This window comes from Nelumbo lutea, chromosome 1 (genome assembly GCF_056320005.1).
Source record: "Nelumbo lutea isolate HS-2025 chromosome 1, American lotus-T2T, whole genome shotgun sequence".
Classification (NCBI taxonomy): domain Eukaryota; kingdom Viridiplantae; phylum Streptophyta; class Magnoliopsida; order Proteales; family Nelumbonaceae; genus Nelumbo; species Nelumbo lutea.
Window position 1 is genome coordinate 144744421 of NC_142684.1, and position 15975 is coordinate 144760395.

The window sequence follows — 15975 nt, forward strand, 5'->3', positions numbered from 1 at the left end:
CCCATACTTCCAGGCTCACACCGTCATCGTCCTGACTGACAAACCTCTTAGACAAGTTTTACTCAAACCCGAGGTTTCCGGTCGATTGACGAAATGGGCCATCGAACTCAGCGAGTATGACCTCCAGTACAAACCGAGAACCACTATCAAGGCCCAAGCTTTGGCAGATTTTATCGCCGAGTGCACTTTCAGCCACGAAGCCCCACAGGTCAAGCCCGAGGTCCCCAGTTCGAGCGAACCCGGAGCTCATGAGCCCATAGAGTCCGAACCCCGTGAAGTAGCAGCCAGTGTGGCATCTCTCCTGGTCAAGCGAAGCGCGAACTAGGATGAGGAGCCCTGGATCCTTCACGTGGATGGTTCCTCGAACCGGCAAGGCAGCGGAGCTGGAATAGTCTTGTGCGGCCCGAGCGGCACAAAATTAGAATACGCACTACGCTTTGAGTTCACGGAATCCAACAATGAGGCAGAGTACGAAGCACTGATCGCCGGTTGGACCTAGCGCGAAAGGTAAAGGCAAAACACTTGGTCATCTGCAGCGATTCTCAGCTCGTGGTGAACCAAGTTACCGGCGAGTACGAAGCACACGATCTCTCCATGATCGCATATTTGGCCAAAGTAAAAGAAGCCCTGCTCAACTTCCAGTCACACATCATCAGGCAAATCCCAAGGTCAGAAAACACTGAGGCCGACGCCCTGTCTCGGTTAGCCAGTACAAGTCACAACAATATGAGAACTGTGTACATAGAGGACTTAACTCAGCCTAGTATTCTCGGGGGGACAGAGGAGGTCGCTCCCATCTTGGAGGCAGAGCCGAGCTGGATCGATCCACTCGCGAGCTTCTTGATAGACGAAACCCTCCCTACAGAACGCAATGCGGCCAAGAGGGTGCAGCGCCAGACAGCCAAATACGTCATAATAGACGAACGGTTGTACCGACGGTCGTACACGCTCCCCTATTTGCGTTGCTTGCGACCTGTCGAAGCCGAGTACTCGCCTATGCGGTGGACACTTGGGGGGCAGAGCACTCGCCCAAAAGGCACTTCGACAAGGATACTACTGGCCAATGATGAAGGCAAAAGCTGTCGAGCTCGTCAGAAAATGCGACAAGTGTCAGAAGCACGCTAATATCCACCATCAACCTGCCTCCGACCTCAAATACCTCGCCAGCCCGTGGCCCTTTGCACAATGGGGCATCGACCTCCTAGGGCCATTCCCACCAGCAACAGGTGGAAGAAAATTCTTAGTTGTTGCAGTAGATTACTTTACGAAGTGGATAGAAGCCGAACCTCTAGCAACTGTTACGGCTCGAAACATAAAGAACTTCTTTTGGAAGAACATAGTATGTCGGTTCGGGTTACCTCGGGTATTAATCTCCGACAATGGCAAACAGTTCGAGGATATCAAGTTCCAAGAATGGTGCCAGAACATGGGGATTCGGCAAAAATTCACGTCAGTCGCGCACCCGCAGGCAAACGGTCAGACGGAAGTAATGAACAGAGCCATCTTGCACGGACTGAAAGCACGTCTGGATCGAGCTAAGGGATTGTGGGCCGAAGAGCTACCAAGTGTCTTATGGGCTCACCGAACTACCGAAAAAGCAGCCACGGGAGAAACCCCCTTCAACCTCACCTACGACACTGAAGCAGTGATCCCAACGGAAATCGAAATACCAACATTGCGATTAGAAACATACGACGATCGGACGAACGGAGATGAGTTACGTACCAACCTTGACCTACTGGACGAGGTAAGGGACCTCGCGCACATCCGAACAGCGGCATACCAGCAGCAGGTAGCTCGCTACTACAATAGCAAAGTAAAGCAACGAAGCTTTCGAGTCGGCGACCTGGTCCTTCGTAAGATTATGGTGCCCGAACCCGGTATGGGCAAGCTTGGACCTAATTGGGAAGGGCCCTATAAAGTAAAAAGAACGCTCAGGGGCGCATACGAACTCGAAACCTTGGAAGGCAAACGAGTACCTCGAGCGTGGAACGTTGTGAACTTAAGGCGATACTACCTATAAACCACCAAGCGAAGTGGACAAAATCAGGTCCTAGGTGCCATGAGGCAAGCCAAGAGGAACTTCGGCGTAGACAAACAAAGAGCATATTATCAGCTCGGCAAAAAACCAGTTCGCGGCATAAAAGACCGCGGAAATTTAATAACCCGGACAGTGGCAGACAAAGAAACAGTTCGGGGAAGATGAGCAAGGGGAAAAAGACATTCCATTGCAAGAAACAGTACATTGACAAAAAAAAAAATTTACATGCCCGGAGCCACTTCGCCATCGGAAGGCACTTCAACAACACCCGAAGGCCCTGCCTCTCCTTCAGAGTCCGGCTCGCTATCGGCAGCATTGGCCATCTCCTGAGTTATACGCGAAGTGGTTATGGCACTTACATCGAGGTCGGGGTACGTATTCCGGATCATCCACCGGCTCAACTTGAACCCCCTCCTGTAAGAGTCCACCATCAGATCGTCAAAACGCAGAGAGGCAATGTAGTCTTCAACTGCCTTCTTCTTGGCGTCTTCAATGCCTTGGGAAAAAACCTGTGTTCTCTCCTTGATGTCCTCTTGAAGATATTCGACTTGATGCTGCAAATCCAACTTCAAGTCCGCCATATGCTTGACAACTACCCCCATGGCCTCGGCGTCACGCTGAGACCTCGCCTGCCTGGCCATCGCGACGCGAGCAACCTCTTTAGCAGCATAAGTAGCCGCCTCAGCAGCCCGGGTATTTGCCTCTGCAGCACGGAAGGCTTCTTCAGCAGCATGAGCAGTAGCCTCAGCAGCTCACGCCTGCCGCGAGTTCCTCTCCACTTGGGCCGCCAAGGCATGAATTGAAGAATTCACCTACCAAAAGAAACAAGTGAGCAAATGACAGCAGAAGCAACAAAATAAAAAAGGAAGACAGAATCTAACTTACCACCATGGCATGTGTTACGGCGCGGCAAGCGACCTGATTCAAGGGAAGATCGGTCCACGCCGCGACCTCCTCAGGGAAAGTAGCATCCCTACTCTTTTGAAGAGCATAGTTCGGCGTCAACACGCTCCTAAACTCCCCTTGACCTCCCGAGCCTGAGGGCCCAGCCCGCGTATGAGCAGACCCGGAGTGAGCAGGAGCACTTGAGTACGTAGGAGCGCCCGTATGGCACCCCGGCAGTTTCGTGCACCGGTGGAGTCACTTCGGGCTCCCTGGGCAGATCCTCCGGCGTATGGTCTGGAACTTGGGGCTCCTCATCCAGGGGCAGCTCGGTACGAGTTCGCTTGGCGACCCGCTTCCTCCTCTTCATAACTTGAAACAAACGCCCCCCACGAGTTCTCTCCGCGTCCATGACACCTGTAGAAATGATTTCGACATCAAAAAAAAAAACGAAAAGAACAGAGCAAGCAAGAACCGCATAGCTAGAAACCTACCGGAACTCAGGCCGACTGCAATAAGCTTGGCCTCCGTTAAGTAATGGTGGCACTTTAAGCCTTGCCGTGCCCATTGCCAGAGGCCCTTCACCGTCTCTTTATCGAGAGTTACGCCTAAATCGGGAGCGGCCTCACCCCACCCGGTCTGAAAGGGCCATCCTTGTGCACGTCGCACGCCGAAGTAGTCCCGCTTCCAAGCCGAGACCTTATTAGGAAGATCGTGCAGAAGCTTAAAACCTTGGCGAGGAGAAAGGTAATACGCCCGTCTCCCCCCAGGAAGAAAACCCGCCTGTCTCTTGAGCATCAAGATAGAGGAGAATATCTCTAAGTCCAAGGGGAAGTTCTGCTCACAAAAAAGGGAAACTGTCCCCACCAGGTTCCGAATAGAGTTCGGATGAAGCTGACCAATGGTGACACTGAAGTGGTTTATGACTTCGACGAGAAGGGGATGGAAAGGAAGTCGCAACCCCGCAGCGAGCTGCTCTCGAAAAATCATGATCTCGTCAGGACCGTGTTCCCAAGGAAAGCTACCCGAAGGAATAAAATATGTGTACCCCCCAGGAAGATTGTAAGACAGAAGTATGGATTGAAGCCCCTCAGGCGTCATGGTCGAAGGACCAAACCTGTCTAGCATCCAACCTCGGCGGGAGGTAGATGCCAAACTGCCCGAAGCGACTCGGCCTACTGGTTCATAGTCCTCAAGCTCCACCTCAGGATCACTGAGGCAGTCTGGGGACACGGCTCGGTTGGTGGAACCTACGTCGACCCTACTCGAAGAATCGTCTGAGCTATCAAAGCTAGACATTGGGGAAAAGATGGATTGAAAAAGTACTCACCGAAAAGTTTGAAGAACAAGCCAAAGAACCGTGAAGACTGTATAACCAGCCTTGACGCGAGCTGGAAAAGACTTGGACGCGAGCTGAAAGGTTGGACGCGAACTCAGTAGACAAACCGCAGAAGTGACAAACCAACTGGGGTCCCCCACTATTTATAGCTACAGTAACCAAGAATCGACCGCACAGACCAAAGACGATCCGACGGCCCACGTTCTTACCGACCGCACAACCCTTAAGGTCGAGACGTGACTAGTGCATGTCTTTCCGAAAAAAGCAAAACGTTAGCGCATGTCTTTTTGAAACCAACGTCGCTTCGACACGCGGCTTTTCCGAAACTGACGCGCCACACGTCTCCCTGACAGTCGCCCGTGCACGTACAGCAGTGGCGCGCCTTTTTGAAATGACCCGCTGTCACGTCCCAGCGGCGCGAATTGGTTTGAAATTTAAAACGCGCGCTGTCACAACCACCAGCATTCTTGAGTAAGCACGTTTCCAGCCTTCTCGGAAATCGAAAGAACCCTAGCAAAAGCATTTCGCGCAGTGAAGGTTCGAAGGACGGGACAAATCCACTTGCTACCTCGCGAAACTCCCCGCACCATGGCAAAACCCCCGGCGCAAGGAGTGGGAGGCAATTGATGAAGGAAGATTTGGCCCGACCTCTCTATTACGTGACACGTGGCAGAAACAACAGCTCGGCAAAAGGGGCCAAGCCTAGGCGGGAACAAGGGGACACGAAAGGACTGAACTCCCTACCGGGGGCCCGAACTCATCCCTTGTAACAGCTCGGGATACACTTCGCCGAACTGACCTTGTAACAGCTCGGGATACACTTTGCCGAACTGACCCACCTTGTAACAGCTCGGGATACACTTTGCCGAACTGACCCACCTTGTAACAGCTCGGGATACACTTCGCCGAACTGACCCACCTTGTAACAGCTCGGGATACACTTCGCCGAACTGACCTGCCCTATAGATACCTCCGAGCTCAAGACCGCCTCGCTCAGCACTTCGCATCACTTGGCACCAAAACCAAACAAGTCGTACCACGCCTGACACTAAGGAAGTTCGTGCCCAAGGGCGCCGCGCCTGACTGACTTGGGATCTGACGTTTGGCGGCAGCACCCTAAACGGCCACCTGCCACTGCCACTGACACCGCCATCTCCAGTTAGATGACGGTTAGGCAGTGACGGTTCTGTCTCAGCAGAAAGGACGACGACCGAATTGACAAGCACAAGGGTAATCATACTTGACCTGACAAGGGCCCCAGGACGAGTGCACGAAGTGACTATAAGAGCCCCCTGCCCCCCGACAACAGAGGTATGCAAAAACTTTGCGCTATCTGGTATTACCTTGCTTTTGAAGGATTCTAACTTGAGCTTCGGAGCCTCTACACCGGGTTCCCCCCGGAGCTTCTCCATCTCCGTTTTAGGTTCCCTGCTACCCCGTTTGGAAGCAAGGCAGCGGACAGCTAAGACCGGCCGGATCGCGCTCCATCAGAGGGTAAGGACAAAATTTTCCCTCTCCGGCCCGTATTTCATATACATGTAGGGGAAGGTCGTCATTGCGTGTCAAATATGGTTAGGCCAATTTATCACTAGCTTTGCTGCAGGATTTAGTGTTTAGGCCCCGCCCACAGGACTATATTATATTAAAATAAAAGGCAACCAATAATTCTCGTCTTCAAAGTTTTCCATACCTATTTAACCCCCTAAGGCCTAAGCCATGATCCATCTTGGCACTGAAAATCGTTCAAGCTCTTCCCATGATTTTCATCAATGAGGCTGGATAATGTGTCTCTTCATCTTCATGCCGCAAGCTACTACCCCTTCACCTTGCTATCTCTCTTGCTCTTTCTGCTGGTTTATCCAAGTTTTGAGCAGACTTTCCTCAATTTCGTTTGTACAAACAACGGCAACTACACTCAGAACAGTGTGTTCCAAATGAACCTCAACTTCCTCCTCTACAATATTTCCTCCAAAGCTTCCCCCACCGGCTTTTATAACGGCACCGCTGGCCTTGGAGTACTGGACAAAGTCTACGCTATCGTTCAGTGTAGAGGCGACGTCACCTCTGACATCTGTCGGGATTGCATCGAGGCTGCAAGTCAAGAAGTAGTAAAACGATGCCCGTGTATAAGGAGGCAATTACGTGGTACGCAGAGTGCATGGTAAGATACGCAAATCGGTATATCTTCTCTACCAGCGAGGATTCTCCATGGGGTTGGGGGTTTAGCGAAGTGAACGTCTCTGATCCAGTTTTATTTAACAAAGTACTATCCGACTTGATAGATGGCCTTGTTATTCAGGCAGCCTACGGTTCTTCTAATCGAAAGTTTGCAACTGGAGATGCCAAATTCACTCCGTTTCAGAATCTATATTGTCTTGTTCAGTGTACTCCAGATTTAACCGGAGGTGACTGCGACAAATGCTTAAGAACTGCCGTCGCTGATTTGCCAAGATGCTGTAAATTGAGTACATGGGCGCGGAATTACAGGCCTAGCTGTTTAGTGTGGTATGATACGATACCTTTCTATTATCTCACACCCCCCGCATCACCGCCCCTGTCTCCAACATCACCACCACCTCCGGTACTTGTAATACCTCACTCTCCTCCATCTTCTCCTCCAGGTATCAATAAGAGATGATAGCAGAGGGTAACGCTAATTAATATGAAGTTTTCTTGATATTCTCGTTTGGTTCCTGATATATTTATGGCTTCCTAATGGGTCTTAATGATATGCATGTTGTTCATCACAAGAAAATAATATTGTTGTTTATGCAGGAAAGGATCATACCTCATCAAAAATCATTATTGTTATTATTATTGCCATCGCTGCAGTAGTAGCAGCAGTTGTATCCGCCTCCATCATTCTGTTCGTCTGTTTGAAAAGAAGGAAGAAAAAGGAAGTGAATGGTGGTAAATAATAATATACTGGTTTATGACATCATAGCCTTTCGCTTGTACTCAATCAAGTTCCCTGTGGAAAATAATTCAAATTCTCTCTCTCTCTCTCTCTCTCTCTACATCACATTAATTAATTATTTCTCTACTATATATATTTGCTCAGCACCTGACCTGTATATGCGCATGCAGTTCAATGCTACGACTCTCAAACTAGCATGAAGAACCGTCATTATCATCCCATGCATATCTGAAACACACGTTTCACCCAGAATTTCTTATATTTGAATTTGTTTTGTTCTTTCACTTATTAATATATAGTTTCTTTTTGCTTGGTCATGTATTTTTTGTGTATGAAGAGATGGTTGAAATTAGAAGTGTAGAATCCTTACAATTTGACTTGGCGACAATCAAAACTGCAACACAGAATTTCTCCACTGCTAATGAGCTTGGTGAAGGTGGATTTGGTGTTGTTTACAAGGTAATTCCTACTAGAGTACAGTGGTAGAATTCTCAACAGAAGATGCTTTAATTTACATGTCAACGTACATATATTTGGTGTTTCTCATACTTATATTAGTTTGTACCAAATATATAATATATATTCAGGGTAGGCTTTCAAGTGGACAAGAAATAGCTGTTAAGAGGCTATCCAAAAGCTCGGGACAAGGTGGGCGGGAGTTTGAGAATGAAGCCACGTTAGTAGCCAGGCTTCAACACAGGAATCTCGTTAAACTTCTAGGATTCTGCTTGGAAGATGAAGAAAAGTTGCTAATTTATGAGTTCGTGCAAAACACAAGCCTTGATCGTTTCTTATTTGGTTAGGCTACTCTCTCTATCTCTGTTGTTCCTTTCATCTTTTGTTTCTTAATTTACTGTCTCGTTTACTTTACCTTTTCTTGGTGAAGTAGCTTTTGAAACTGTACGTAGTTCATTCTGCTTTTGTATCCATGGTTACGTACGTACCCAACATCAAGTAAATTGCATGGCATAATCTAATACTTGAACTTTTGCCGGAATACTTATTCTAGATCCAAAGAAACCGTCGCAGATTTTGGACTAGCAAGGCTGGTTGAAGTGGACCAAACTCAAGCAAGTACAACTAAAATCTTTGGAACGCAGTGAGTTTCTAGACCCTAATTCCATCCAGCCTTTCAACAACACCTTACATGCATTGCATGCGCACATCAGGAACATCTAGATGTCATCAGCAGATCCAAATTCAATTCAAAATTCTCCATTTTTTGTTAGAACTTAAAATAAGAATAAGTATATATATATTCTAAAAATGAACCCCACTAGAATATTGAAAAAAAAAAAAACTTATAACCAATCATATATAATTAATCACTAGCTAGGTATTTATCAAAATTCAACCTCACCTTGGGGGTTGATTGGTCAAAGCTCTACTACAGTGGTGTCTTTCCAGAAAATACAAAATTAAGTTTAGAGTGCATCCTCTATTAGCTGATTTATCTTCTAATACAATGCAGTGGATATATGGATCGGAGTATGTAAAGAGTGGAGTGTTCTCCATAAAGTCAGATGTCTTTAGTTTTGGTGTCATTCTTCTCGAGATTGTGAGTGGTCAAAAGAATGGCTCTTTCTATCGGCTAGAACGAATTGAAGACCTTCTCCACTACGTAAGTGTATATTATCTAGCTAGTAGGTATCCCATGATTGCAAGAAATTAACCCTTAATTAACAGCAATGTTATATATCTATGAGAAGAAAAAAAATACAAATTAAATGCTTTTTCTACTTTCATGAAATGTGATTGATGAATGAAACACATTCAATTCACATTGGGGTGGTGCAGGCATGGAAACTTTGGAACGAAGCAAGTCCTTTGGAGTTGATTGATCCAACTTTGAGTAATAGCTATTCCATAGATGAAGTGACAAGGTGCATCCACATTGGGTTGTTATGTGTACAAGAAAATCCTGCTGATTTCTCCAATGGGGCAAGTAGATTCCCAAACAACACCAAAGAGAGCACGAGAGGCAGGCAAGTGATTGGGATACTTCTTCAAGGTCGTCCAGTCCCTGGTCTTCAGATAAACTACAATATAGCGACTTGTACCCTCGCAAGTAGTACGTAGTACCACATGATGAACACTGAATGTGAAGGGAGATATAGTACTTGAGCAGTACTGATGGTGTGAACAGCCAATAATAGAATAGAATAATAATAGAAAGTTTCACATTTTCACTAAGCCTTTCTCGTATCCTATGATATATTATGCATCTAATTTATATACATTGGATCCGAAGGCGACCTGATTACAGTATTTAGATGTAGACCTGACGCCTACCATTGGTTAAAGCCAAACCATCTCTAATTGGTCTCATTATAACCGCCCTATACCCCAGAAGTTGGGCCCGTAAACCCTATTTGCCAAGCTGGGCCAAGTTCTCAGTCGTTATATTTGCTATGTTGCCATAGACATGTATTTCCCGTTGAAGCAGCAATTTAAATAGTAATGAACTAATGATCAACCATGTTATAGTGGTCACATGTATACCTAGCAATTGGGTTGGCTTAAAACATTTCGGGTTGATTTCGGGTTGGGTTGAGTTTTAGGTTGGATTATCAAATGCTAGACCCTAACTTTAAATGTTTAAGTTAGGCTTGACCCATGGGTTAATTCGAGTCATCCCAAAAAATAACTGAAATTAAAAAAAATAAATAAAGAAAAACTACATGAAAAATGTTAAAATTAAAGGATCTAACCTTAAAATTCTAAATATAAAATAAAATAAAAAATTGAGCATTTAACAATTTAAAGAATAAACAATAAAGAGTAAAGACTAAATAGAAAAAAAAAAGAGTGGAAACTTCTAACAATGCATAAATAGTCCCAATTAGACTTGACAATCGGGTCAATAGGTTGACCCATGACCTAACCCAGTTTTTTCCAGGTGGGTCGGATTGGGTCATTCTCACATTCGAGTAGTTAAATGTGAGACCCTGGGTTGGGTTGGGTTGAGTCGGATTCACGGGTTTGGTCAACTTTTTTGCCAGGAATAGTCAAATGCAAAAATCGGAGGCATGTGATCCATTCCTTGGAACCACATATTCTTCGTGATATGGCCAGTGGGTGTATAATTACAAGGAGCTTCTACTTTAATTAGTAAGTGCAGATTTGTTTTATCTACATATGTGATTGGCAAATCATTTAGGCACTGTTTGCTTTTTGTTAAGTTATTTATCCGAGTAAATGCAGTTATCCGGGTAAGTGGTTCCCAGGAAACACGTGTTCGGGTAACAACATTTACCCATGTTCTTTTATTTCCTAAGTAAATAAGCCAATGACCATTTTAACCATAAAAGTCTATTATTGAAAGGGGCAATTTTGTCTCATTCAAGTGTTGGCAACTTTCACCTCAGGTGGGAAAGTTACTTATTCACATGAGAGATATGCGTAAGTGATACCTAGGAAAATTAATTTTCTCAGGTCCGCACATAAATCTGAAAAAAGAACATGGTTTTCTTGGTCAATGGGTACCAAAATCTCATTGACCAACTTTCCCCCCTCTCAAACTCTATTAAACATATGCCCCCTTAGAGTTCTACTCATATCATTTGTTGACAAGCTTTTTGATATATCCTAATCAGAGTTTTCGACATGGTTGCTATGCTTAAGGGCCTATTCTTCTTTTCTTTTGGATTTTGCATGGGGGTATATTGGTCAATAGGATTTTGGTCCCATTGAGCAAGATACCCATATTCTTTTTTCAGATTTATACAAGTTTTATGAAAAATTTATTTTCCCTGAGTAACTTTCCCACTTGAGGGGAAGTTGTCAACACTTGAATGGGACAAAATTGTCCTTTTTAATAATGAATTTTTATGGTTAAAATGATCATTCTCTTATTTACATGAGAAATAAAAGAACATGGGTAAATGCACTTACCTGGGTAAGTATTTCCCGCTTACTCGGGTAAGTGCATTTACCCATATAAATAACTTCCTGAATAGCAAATGGGGCCTAAGATCAAAGCTCAGTGTTTTTTTTTTTTTTTGGTCATTTGGTACATTGGTGGGAATTAGGTCTATTTGATAATGGTTTCTGGTGGTATCATCCACCCCTTTGGCATTCCATATAGACTTTTTTCCTCTTTTTTTTCTTTTTCTTGTTCTTCCTGAGTTTATACAACAGAGTAACCTCCCAACTCTGGTGACAATGGAATTTGACCCCAATGTTCCTTGCAAACAGACAGAGAACGTACCAACTGATGCACCATGAGTTAGTCATTGCAATTTGTCTGGCACTGGTGTATGGGAGTGCAAATAGGCAATGTAAATTATGGTTTATGTTTTTTTTGCTTCAGATTTGACTTTATCTTATTTGCTTTTAAGTAAAATAACAAGCAAATGAAGTGGTGGTTACTTATTTGAAAGAGAATGGAAGTAGGAGGGGCTTATTGTTTGAGAGTGTGAAAGGAAGAAGATGATGTGATCTTCACTTTATATGAGAGATAATTGATGTAAGAGAAAGATGTGCAAATTTTGAATCAGTTTGTAGGATGCAAAATTTGCATTCTCAGTAAATGCAAATGAGACAAAAAAAATATATACAAATTTTATACCAAGGAGGGATGTAAATCATAGCTAGAAATATGTGCAAGACAGAACCGGGTGCAAAATTACTTGAAGTTGCAATCAACAATCTTTTGACATGACAGCCATTCGATTCAAGAAAAAATTCCTTTGAGTCAAAACAGAAACAATTCGAAGTTAATGAAAAAATGGAAAATTCCGGTTTGACTTCTGACCCTTACTATAGGGCCTTATTATTTCTGATTACATCTCCATCAAATATGATTTGAAACAGATCATATATTAAATTTGACTTAGTGCATGTAGGTATAATACCCAGCTTGCTTTTGTTGTCACACCCCTGTTGAATCTCCTAGAGAAAATAGAAAGAGTGCAAGCTAAGGTTGCTTCTTGCTATTATTTTCAAGTTTCTTACGCAGAGAGTGATCAAATATATATATATATATATATATCAACATACGTGCATGTTAAAATTATAATATTAAAACCACGAGCAGGTAGATCTGCTGCTGAATCTTTGCAACTACAACATGGTGCAGATGATTGATGAAAGCTAAGACTGAATAGGAGAGCATATCAGTACGTACGGGGGCATTATAGTCAATACACTTAATTATATGATAATCAAATGCTATATATCGAGAGATTCCATGCTCCTCCTCAAGCCAATCAAAGCATGCACGGATGCACCTATTTAAATCATCAGTAAGCTGTTCCCATGCATCAATCCTTGAAACTCTTCCTATACTGTTTCAATGGCTCAATATATTATTAATGTTCTTCTTCGGTTGATCTTGCTCTTTCTTCTGCTCTCCATGCTCAAAGATAGAACAGCAAGAAAGATAAAAATAATAGCAGTAAAAGAGACAATAGAGAATAAAAAATAATGATTCGGCTAACCTTAATTTTTTTAATTTTTTTTTTTATTTTGGTATGTAAAGAGATAAGATTAAATACAGTTTTACACTTACACAAATTTATCTAGGTTAGATGAGAGTTATCTAGGATAGAAAGTAGGAGAGAGTTATCCTAGATGAGAGAGTTATCTAGGAGAGTCCATAAGATTAGGTCTCTCAAATGGAGTGAGTCTAGAGCCTACATGATTTGGACTCGTGCATGGGCCATGCACAGGTCCATGATTATGTATGCTATCATCCTCCCGCAAGCTGAATGGTGCGATGTGAAGCTTGAATCTGAGATGAAAAAATCTTGAAGATGAGAGTGGCTTAGTGAATACATCAGCTACTTGATCTACTATAGGTATGTACCGAATGTAAAGTTTTTCTGAGTGGTGAGATCATGAAAAAATGGAAGCTAACTTCAACATGTTTGGTGCATGCATGAAAAATAAGATTGGCAACTAGGTGTGTAGCCCCCATGTTGTCACACCAGATGATAGGTGGAGGAGTTGAATAGCTGAGATCCTCGAGTAATTATTGAATCCATAAGAGCTCGGTGATGACATTTGCAAGGGCTCAAAACTCAAAATCGGTACTGGAATGGGCCGACTATCTTTGGTTGCTTCTTAAAGCTCCAAGCAATGAGATTTTAACCAAGATAGACGGTGTAGCTTCTAGTGGACTGCCGGTCATCTGGACAGCTTGCCCAGTCAATATTAGTATAAGTGATTAGTTGGTGTGGTGAAGAAGGCCAGAAAAGAAGACCATGAGAAAGAGTAGCTTTGATATATCTGAGGATCCTTTTTACTGCCTCCCAATGTTCATCAGTTGGAGACTAAAGGAATTGGCAAATTTTATTGACCACAAAAGAAATGTCCGACCGAGTAATGGTTACATACTGGAGAGCTCCTACTATACTCCAATACTTGGTCGGATTAGGTAATGGTGTGCCAGAATCTTTAGACAATCGACTAGAGGTAGCCATGGGTGAAGAGATTGGTTTAGCTCCTTCTAAATTTGTGCGATGCAACAACTCCAGTATATATCACTATGAGAGAGAGAGAGAGAGATAGATCGCTAGGGGAGCGGTTTACTTCGATGCCCAAAAAATTGTGTACTAGACCCAGATCTTTTAGAGGGAACACAACAAATAAGGACTTGAGGAAACTGGCTACAATAGTGGAAGAGTTCCCAGTTAAGATGATATCATCGACATACACAAGTAGAATCATCATTGTGTTACCAGTATTGAAAATGACTAGTGATGGATCGCTGTGGAGTTCCAAAAACCCATTTGTCAAAGAATAGAACTCAAACGAGAGTACCATGCTCAGGGTGCCTATTTGAGACCATAGAGAGCCTTGTGCAGTTTACAGACATGAGTAGGATGTGCTAGATCAACAAACCCTTTGGGTTGATGAACATAAATGTCCTCATCGAGTACTCCATGTAGAAAGGCATTGTTAATGTCCAATAAATGCACCTACCAGTTATGAGAGACTGCAAGAGATAGAATTGTATGGACGATAACTAGTCTGACAATAGGGTTGAAAGTCAAAGTAGTCAACACCTGGAACTTGATGAAAACCTTGGGCAATGAGCTGGGCTTTGTAGCAATCAATAGAGCCATCAACCTTCTTTTTGATTTTGTAGACCCATTTAGCTCCAACAATGTTCATTGATGGATCATACAAAACCAACTACCAAGTGTTGTTATTGGTTAACACCCTATATTCTTTTTGCATTGCCACACACCATTGTTTAGACTTTGTTGCTTGGGAAAAAGATTTTGGTTCCTGTTCTTCATTGGAGAGAAGAGTTAGAAGAGCAGATGGTATGAGGTACCTCGTGGCAGTGTGAGAGTGCAGAAGAGTACCATCCATAGATCTGGTACACATAGAGTGAGATCGAGTAGGTGGTTGTACAACTTTAGTGTGATCTAACAACTCCTAAATACTTTGATATTGTGGTGGTCGGTCAAAAGGGGGTGAGGTACTGGTAATGGAATTAATCGGTGATGGCGAAGAAGACTGTTGAGGAAGTCCAGGAGAGATCGAGACAAAACTGAAACTTTCTGCAGGAGGAGCAGTAGATGAGGGCTGCTGTGAGATTGGTGCAGAGATGTATACATCGGTAGGAGTAGTGGTAGTGATAGATGAGGGGTTGTCAATTCTTGGAAAAATAGTTTCATCGAACACAATACAACGAGCAATGAATGTACGCCTTGTAGGAACATGAAGGCACTTATAGCCTTTGTGAGAAGCACTATAGCCAATGAAAATACATTAGAGAGATCGAAACATAAATTTGTTCCTGTTGTATGTCTGCAAGAAAGGATAACAAGTACACCCAAAACAGCGGAGCATAGAATAATCTAGACTAGTGTGAAAAAGCTTCTCGTAAGGAAATATAATATTGAGAACCATAGTGAGCAGCAGTTTGATCAAGAAGATAGCAGTTTCTATTGTATCAGCCTAGAAGGAGAAGGAGATCTTGGAGGTGGCTAGTAGAGATAAGGCTAATTAGTGTGAGGGCAGACAAGTCGATGAGTGATTCCTTGAGAGTCGAGGCAGCGAGATAAGTGACAATACTTGCCACTCCAATTAGATTGAAACGTTTTGATCTTAGCATCAAAGAGGACTTCAACATGTCTCGTAAACTTAAGAAATATCTCAAATATATCTATCTTTTGAGCCATATGATATATCCAAGAAAATTTTGAAAAATCATCCACAAAAATAACATAATTAGAATATCCACTATTTGACTTAATGGGAGTTGGGCCCCATACATAAAAAAAATAAATAAATCTAAAGGACGCATGGACTGAGAAGTGGAAGAATGTAAAGACTACCTATGACTCTTACCCATTTGACATGATTCACAAATTGATTGACTAGTTCTAGATCTATCAAAAGGAAGACCAAATTTTGAACTGACTTGTCGTACGTGCGTAGAGCTGCATGATCGAGATGAAGATGCCATTCGTGAATAGAAGTCCATTTACCAACAAAAGCCCGTGGTGTTATGGTGGCCAAAGAAGGGGAGTTGTATAAGCCATCTCTACTAACCCCTCGTAGTAGGATTCTCCCCAAATAGTCATTCACATAACAACAATCACGATGAAATTCAAAAAATAAATCATTATCCTCTATAAATTGACTAACAAATAATAAGTTTTGCAGATAGATGGAACATGACAAATATCTTTCAAAGAAAATGCATGTTGATCAAATATCATAGATGAAGATCTAATATGTTGAATGTGCAAACCTTGACCATTCCCAACCTTCACTTGATCGGCCCCAGTATATTCAGTTCGAATTTACAGATTGTCCAAAATTGGGGTCATATGA

At 43.3% G+C, this 15975-nt stretch overlaps 1 protein-coding gene across 1 annotated transcript; it reads left to right on the forward strand.

Annotated features, from left to right (window-relative positions):
• The first annotated feature begins 6378 nt into the window (after nucleotides 1–6378).
• LOC148878122 (cysteine-rich receptor-like protein kinase 25) lies at nucleotides 6379–9258 on the forward strand. The gene is made up of 5 exons (XM_088971757.1): nucleotides 6379–6883; nucleotides 7038–7172; nucleotides 7517–7638; nucleotides 8651–8800; nucleotides 8977–9258. Exons 1-5 carry the CDS (start codon nucleotides 6379–6381, stop codon nucleotides 9256–9258), a joined length of 1194 nt encoding a protein of 397 aa, XP_088827883.1.
• The last annotated feature ends 6717 nt before the right edge of the window (nucleotides 9259–15975 follow it).